General features: G+C 31.6%; 1 protein-coding gene across 1 annotated transcript; it reads right to left on the reverse strand.

Annotated features, from left to right (window-relative positions):
* Positions 1-223: 223 nt before the first annotated feature.
* LOC107909098 (isopentenyl-diphosphate Delta-isomerase I) lies at positions 224-5,282 on the reverse strand. The gene is made up of 6 exons (XM_041098934.1): positions 4,856-5,282; positions 3,907-3,962; positions 2,361-2,452; positions 1,327-1,429; positions 1,093-1,230; positions 224-709 (listed from the first exon to the last, which is right to left on the reverse strand). Exons 1-6 carry the CDS (start codon positions 5,119-5,121, stop codon positions 459-461), a joined length of 906 nt encoding a protein of 301 aa, XP_040954868.1. The 5' UTR covers positions 5,122-5,282; the 3' UTR covers positions 224-458.
* Positions 5,283-7,730: the final 2,448 nt, after the last annotated feature.

The raw sequence follows: 7,730 nt of genomic DNA on the forward strand, positions 1-7,730 counted from the left end.
CTACAAAATCGCATTTTTAAATAATAATAAATAAATTCATATCTTATATCAATTAAATAAATTTAAATAATTCAAAAAATACAGATAACACAAATAACACAATCCAGCACATGCTTCTACCTTTTTTTAGAAAAAAAAAATCATATCTGCGCAAAATCCATAAAATAGCAATTCGAAATTTATCATCCGAAGCTACAATAAGAAGGGTGCTTGATCATGTATATAAAGAAATAACCTTTTATTTTATTGAACTCAAATCTAAAATACATGCCCTTATAGTTTGCAACATTTAAGTCAAAATTTAGCAGCAACATGATCTTACAAACATTAAGAAACCAGCATGTTTAAGAACTATTTCAAACCTGCAATTTATTGGAATTAAAACCTTTTCTTTTTCTTTCTGGAAGTACCCATTGACAAACTTTGTTTCATGTCCTTTTTGCTTCTAAAATCTTAAATCACAGCTTATGAATGGTTTCCATGTCACTTACTTCCTTCAGGGTCCCTTTCTCGACATGATCCCACCACTTGAACAAGAAATTATCCACGACGAGTCTGAACCATGGTGACAGTTTCAAACCATCTTCACCAGCATCAGCTTTACGCAGTAACTCCTTCAGTTGGTCACGGTTCACGTATTTAGCCTCTGCTACCTCATCAGGGTTTGGATGAACGTTAACATCTCGGACAATGAATAGGAGGTAATCAACTGCAAAATAATGAACAGGGTCATGTAATATCCACAATGCCAATTGGTGGGCCAAGAAATCGATACAAAATAATTGTAACACCAGCTATTGAAATATATATTTTGTAAATTGTAAACTGTAATAACTTTCCATCAAAACTTTTTTTGATTGCTGATTGAGCATTAGCTCAGTTGGCATCGTTGCTATTGCAACAATTCAGATGACATAAGTTCGAGCATGCTTAAGCACGTATCTACCTTAGATTTAAAGGCTAGGAGGTTATAGGCAAATGTATGCATTGTATCCAAAAAAAAAACTTTTTTGGCGGTTAAAAGACTTGAAAGTGACCAAATATGCAAAACTTAGTGCTGAATGTTAAGCAGAGAGAGAGTGTTGGTATTACGTTCATGCTCGCCCCACTTGCCGTCAGAAGGTGCCTTGTACAGCATGCGGCTCAGTGGGACGAACTGATCAACAGGAACATCTTCAGGAGGAATACCGAGCTCATCCAAAAGCTTCCTTTGGGCAGCATTCCTCACCCCTGTAAGCAGAAAATTAGAGAAGGAAATAGGAAAATTTTATCAGCCACAGTAAGAAAAAAGTGCTGGTAGATTGAACAGGTGCAGAAGATATATACCAAGATGATTCTCCGAAATAAGCTCAGATTCACGATATAAAGGATGGCTGCAACAGGTGTTTGTCCAGACACGAGGGAATGTTACCTTTGTTGCAGATCGTTGCTGCCCAAGCACCCGAAAGGAAAGGCAAGTGAAAAAAACTTTCCACATCGAATATTTACAAAGCATAACTAGCATATGCTATGATGCTATCAAGCATATACATTTTGAATTGGCACAAACAAGAACAAAAAAAAAAATGCTATGCAATGTATTTGGTGTCATAGCCGGAACCAAAATAGAAATTAAGAGTGGAGTTAGAGGTGCTAGCTAGCTCCACTAAGGGTGTGCTTGGTTAAACAGAAAGTGGAACGATGGGAAATAGGAAATATGACAGTGTTCTCTCCAAATGCATAAAAACAAATCATTCCAAATTGGAAAGATAATAGAAGAGAAAAAGAGAGAGATGTAAGTTAAGTGTTCAAAATTATGCATTTTCTTTTTTCTCATTTTTCAACTATACCAAGCAATGAATGAAAAAAAATTACCTTTTTCTTTTAATTTTTTTATTTTTCCTACCAAGCACACCAATAGAAAGAAAAAATATGTTCTTTTATCTTTCTACTTTTCTACACCTTCAATTTTCCATATTTCCATTTTTCTTTCATCTTACCAGGCAAAGCCAAAGACCAGGAACAATATCCTGCTCCCCACTTTTTTTTTTACTTTCTCTTATTTGTTTTAACAACCATTCCATAAGTAAAAGCAACTGACCCTACAGAAATTGACTTAATAGTGGTCAGCCTATCCAACTTCGGACTATTATCGATTCTGCTTTTACTTTGGGGTTTAGGACTAGTAAGGTTCTCTAAATGATAAAAAGGACAGCGATTTAGATTCCAAAAGCATGATTTCCAATGAATGTAAATGATAAAGAAAACAAGGCAAATAAATACACTCAATGGCATAACATGTTTGCTTCATGGTCATTATAATGCTGAAGTTCGAAACAACAGTTCTAAATATCACAACTATCCATATTCTATCATTTTACCTGAAGGAGCAACTCATATTTTGTGTTAAACAAAAATACACTGAATGCTCTATGCAGCATCTTTCCAGTTAGAATCTTTTCCCACAAATGACCTGTAAATTTTCAAACGGTTTTAAAAATGCAAAAATAAAGGCAACATACTGAAGAAATTGACTGCAGAAAAAGAGACTATCGTCCTTTAATTCCCATAATGCAAATGTAAAACACAAACTCAAAGATTCAGCATCCAGGCCAGAGATTCAAGCATTTTTTTATCTTCACTTCTTAAATGATAAACAGAATAAAGGGCCCACATGCACATGAAGTGATTCATCTTAGAGCCTAATGAATAAGCTCATTGGATTTACATAACCAAAGTTCTTGATAAAGATCAATGTTAAAGGTTTTTCTTTTTAATGTTATAAAAGAAATTAAAAAGCATTAAATAATTCAGGCTCAGCCAATTGTATAACCAGGGTTTTGCAAAATACTGAATAAGTTTAAGGCTCCAGTGTACTAAGAAATTTCTACAAACAAGCTTTTCCATCTTATACAAATTGAAAGATCATTAATAGGCCCATTCTATATGAAAGTCACCGACAAATTTAATACTGGATCATCTTTCTTATTTCAACACCAAAACAACAATAATATGATTTCCACCAATCAAGATAATATGCCAACTTAAAAATATTAACACTCAATAATTAAATATTAGGAGCAAATATATCACAATCTCAACATCAATATACTCAGTAACAAAGCAGGACTACATTCAACCAGTGTCCCACATTTAATATTTGCATACAATCTCTGCTCAGAGAAAAGTGAAACTAAATAAATATTAGGAACACAATAAAACCATGCAGCTTCCTCGTGCCCTTCTAATCTCACATGTAAAAGGAGGGCTCTTTTATTAACCATTTATGGAAGTCCCAAGTATAGCAATGGAGCAAATATATCATAATCTCAACATCAATATACTAAGTATCAAAGCAGGACTACATTCAAACGGTGTACCATATTTAATATTTGCGTACAATCTCTGCTCGGAGAAAAGTGAAACTAATTAAATATTAGGAACACAATAAAACCATAGAGCTTCCTCATGTCCTTCTAATCTCACATATAAAAGGAGGACTCTTTTATTAACCATTTATGGAATCCCTAAGAAATTTTACCAACTTTCATATGAACGTTTTACAACATATCACAACATACTCAGACTTTGTTGTCAGTGATGGCCATCACAGAAGCTAGACTCAGCGGTGCAAATGCTATATTGTGCCAAACAAGAAGAAATTCAGAGGAAATACATATAAATAATAGCTAGATAAAGAAAATGTCATAATTCAGTTAATAACTAATCTTGTGACTGGACGGTTAACATAGTTATTTGGTCATCACAATAACAAGTTTCTTTCATGACCTGATTACATCATATGCAGTCCATTGAACTTCAGGAAAAAGAAAGTGAGCATATACAACATAGAAAAAGCGAGTAAAAAAATAATGAAAATCAAAGTGCTGTGCCCCATGGAAACTGCATCATAGACATTTTACTTACAGTTGTACTTCGATTCATGGCCAACAACATTATCACTCTCGTCCACTAAAATACATCTACAAGAAGATCGAAACAAAGGCCAGTAGGTTACATACAGTATGGGACTGATAAAAAATTCTGAAGCATATGTTAGCATTACATACAGTCAGGTTGCTTCTGTTTTTAGGCTTCATAACTGCCATAAAAAATAGATAGCATCCAAGATAATAATAATAATATTAATTAATTAATATGGGACTAGCTAGCAATATCATCCTATTCATTTTTCGCAGTCGATATATCCAGCCGTCAAAAGATGATCATCCAATAATATGAATAAAACTATGGTCATAGTATCAGGTTTTTAATAAATATTTCTCCATTTTTTCGCTGATGTATTAAAATAATTTTCAGCAGTCAATATACAAATATGGCTCAAATTTTAACAGCCTCTGACACAATGAAAGAAAAGGGAAATTATTTCTCTGTTACAAAAGAGGTTCCCCAAACATTTTCCCTTTGAATCACCAACCAGAGTTACAAAAGTTCCAATCTCATAAATCATCAAATCATGTAGCTAAATAAATTATCAGTTTAAGTCCACTTTCAATGCTTACCAGCTAGAACACACATATAGGTATGCTTTATTCTATACAACAAGTCTACGTGAAATTTATATGTATTGATAAAAGAAAAGGGGCAAATAAAACTGGGTTTCAATCAACAAAGTTATTAAACAAGCTTAAATTTCAGTTACGTTGGTTGTAAAACGATAACATATATTTTCAAAAGAGAAAAAGAAAAAAAGGGAACCTAATGAACTCAGTTAACTTTAGCTTAAACTTCCCTTCTTTTATCCATCATTTTCCTCGGTAATCAAACATAGCATCAAACAGAAGGCAATGGAAAAATGGCAAAACCGTAAATAAGGGCGAAAAAAAGGGGAATCGGGGGAAAGTGGAAAACTCACTCATCCTCAAACATGAGGCGTCTTTGGACAGCGTCCATACCAACGTCGGGAGCGTCACCCATGGTCGCGGTGGCGGCTGAAGCTTGGGTGCGAAAAGACGGGGATACCCTCGAGGAAACGAGGGAGGAATGGGGGAATCGAGGGGGAGGAAGGGCAAAAGTGGAAGAAATGGAAAGAAGGCGGCGCGTGGGAGGAGAAGGGAAAGAGGAAGAAGCTAATGAGCGAGAAAGGGAGAGAGCGTATGGAGTATTTAAAAGCATAAGCATTTGTTGGTCAGTGCTGCTCTCTGCATATGCTCTACTCTGTCAATGGAATCGGCCACATTGTTGTTTAATGTCTTTTGCCTATGTTTTATTCATTTTTTATAGACTGAAATTTTGACTCTTAATTTCTTTTTTTTCTTCAAAAGGGTAAACTATAATAGAGGTCACTCAATTATGATTTTTTTCTTTTTTGATCACTTAACTATTTAATTTCGTCTTTTTTGTCATCAATCGGGTAACTTAAATATTGAAACACCCAAATTTCAATGAATAGTTTGGTGATTATTTTGTAACTTTTCATAGTTTGATAACCAAAAAATAAATTTACTAATAATTTGGTGATAAAAAAGAAAAAACCATAATTGGATGGTAGCTAATATAGTTTACCTTTTTTTAAAAATAGATTAATATAAATTTTAGTCTCTGAAATTGGTAATTATGTCTGCTTTAGAACATTGTCTTGAACTTTGTAATTAGGTCCATTTTGATTCTTAAACTTGAATCCTATCAGAATTTGATGGTGTGACACTTGAAAATTGTACTACGTAGTCAAAAGTATACATTTTTTAAGTTCAGGGACAAAAATAAAACTATTTGTCAAGTTTAAGTACCAAAGTGGACAAAAAAATATAGACACCAAATCTTAAAATTCACGTATTATTCACAAAAAAGTTAATTAATGTCGTTAGCAAATTTGTGTCAATATTAAAATTTGAAATTCAAAAATTATAAGGATTAAGAATAATCCAATTAAAGAACATACATTAAATTTACAACTTTACGCATAATATAAAACTAATAAAAAAATTTAATTGTTACTGATCAATATTGAAATTTCAAATTTTAAAAAATACATAAACTATATTCGAAAGGTATAAAAATTAAAATTAATTAAATTATAGCAAGCTTGAATAAAATTTAGGAATTGATAGCAGAATTTGACTGTACTTTTTGAAAGTGAGAAAATTATTATTGGTAAATTCAAAGATTCAAACATTAATGAAACTAAATTTAGTTAAATATTTTACAATAATATATAAAATATAATTCTAAGCAGTAAAAAGGTTTTTTAATAACTTCAAATGGAAAGTTAAAAAAAAGGTAAATTATATCATTAGTTATTAAATTATGGGTAAATTTTGTTGTCACTTAATTAAAAAATTATAATTTAGTTACTGAATTATTCAAAAGTTTTCATTTAAATCATTGGGTTGTTAAAATGGATGCTACGTCGCTTTCTTTATTCATGTTGTCTACATCATTTGAAAGTTCTTTTTCTCCTCCTCTTTTACAGTTTAGTTTTTTCACGAAAACACCTTTGGACGTTACAAATCTGCAAGTCAAATTCAAACAACTTTTTTCTTCGATCTCTAACACTAATCGTTAGATCGATGAGTACTGATCTACCATACTGACTATTGAATCGTTGCTTGAAGCTCGCTAGTAGAACTTTAAAAGAAAAAACTTAACAACCCAATGACTTAAATAAAAATATTTGAATAATTCGTAAACTTAAATGAGAATTTTGAATAGTTTAATGACTAAATTGTAATATTTTTAATTAAAAGATCAAAACGATAACTTACTTATAATTTAGTGACTAATTTACCAAGAAAAATATTCGTAAACTTTATAGCGACAGCAAATATTTATTTTATAGATATATTGAAATAATTTGTAGCTTTACATCACGTTTTATTTCACATACATATTTATATAATGTCATGTTTTAAATATTTTTATTATGTTTGTATAATATAGCCCACATCACATTAAAATAACAAATCTACTTCACACTATTCAAATAGTTTCAATTTTTTTATTATCTTTGAAAAAATAGTTTCAATTTTTTAATTATTCTTTTTATATTTAATTTAATAATTTTATATACATTGTATCCAATTGAAAGTTTATTCAAAATTTATCTTAATTATTCTATTTAAACCCTATTGTTTTTTATTTTAATTTTTAATTAATATAATTTTTAACCCTAAACTTGATAAATTGGTCAATTTTAGTACTGATTTTGGGTCCACAATGCTATTTGAAATTGGCAAATAAGTCGATTTTGGTCTCTAAATCTAGATTGGGTCAAAATTTAATGGGGTAACATTCTAAAATTGTACCACGTCATCAAGGGCAAAGTGAGGAATTTTTTTGGAAGGGTCGGAATTAAGTTATATATTTTTACGATAGCAAAAATGTAATTTTACCTTTTTAATAGCTTATATTTTTATAATTTTTAAATGACTAAATCAAACTTTTTTCATTTGGAGATGATAAATTGTAATTTTACTATATACTAATTTTAAAGTCCATAAATTTAAAAGGACTAAAAGTCAATTATTCTATTTCAGGGGGGGCGAGGCCCCTACCAACCCCTGGCTCCGCCCTTGCACGTCATCAATTAAAAATTTAAAGACTGTTCAGAATGGGTCAACTCCTTCAAGAGAAATCTTTGAAATGCCGTCTGCCAAGCAGTTGGTCAAGCCCGCAGCAATCAAAAGTATTGTCACCATGTCGAGGTTTTTCCTCGGCCTTTGCAGAAAGTAGTATATGGTTCACAAAATGGGACGCCTCAGGTAGTGGAAATACAACCAAGTAGCTCAATT

Source organism: Gossypium hirsutum, chromosome D08, assembly GCF_007990345.1.
Source record: "Gossypium hirsutum isolate 1008001.06 chromosome D08, Gossypium_hirsutum_v2.1, whole genome shotgun sequence".
Taxonomy (NCBI): domain Eukaryota; kingdom Viridiplantae; phylum Streptophyta; class Magnoliopsida; order Malvales; family Malvaceae; genus Gossypium; species Gossypium hirsutum.

What these genes read in the sequence shown, in the direction of transcription:
- LOC107909098 (XM_041098934.1), bottom strand. Translation starts at nt 5,121, where the DNA reads ATGCTTATGCTTTTAAATACTCCATACGCTCTCTCCCTTTCTCGCTCA. An exon ending in CCATGAATCGAAGTACAACT is followed by an intron (nt 2,453 to 3,906) that starts GTAAGTAAAATG and finishes GAAAATTTACAG; the next exon opens with GTCATTTGTGGGAAAAGATT. An exon ending in AATATGAGTTGCTCCTTCAG is followed by an intron (nt 1,430 to 2,360) that starts GTAAAATGATAG and finishes GTGCTTGGGCAG; the next exon opens with CAACGATCTGCAACAAAGGT.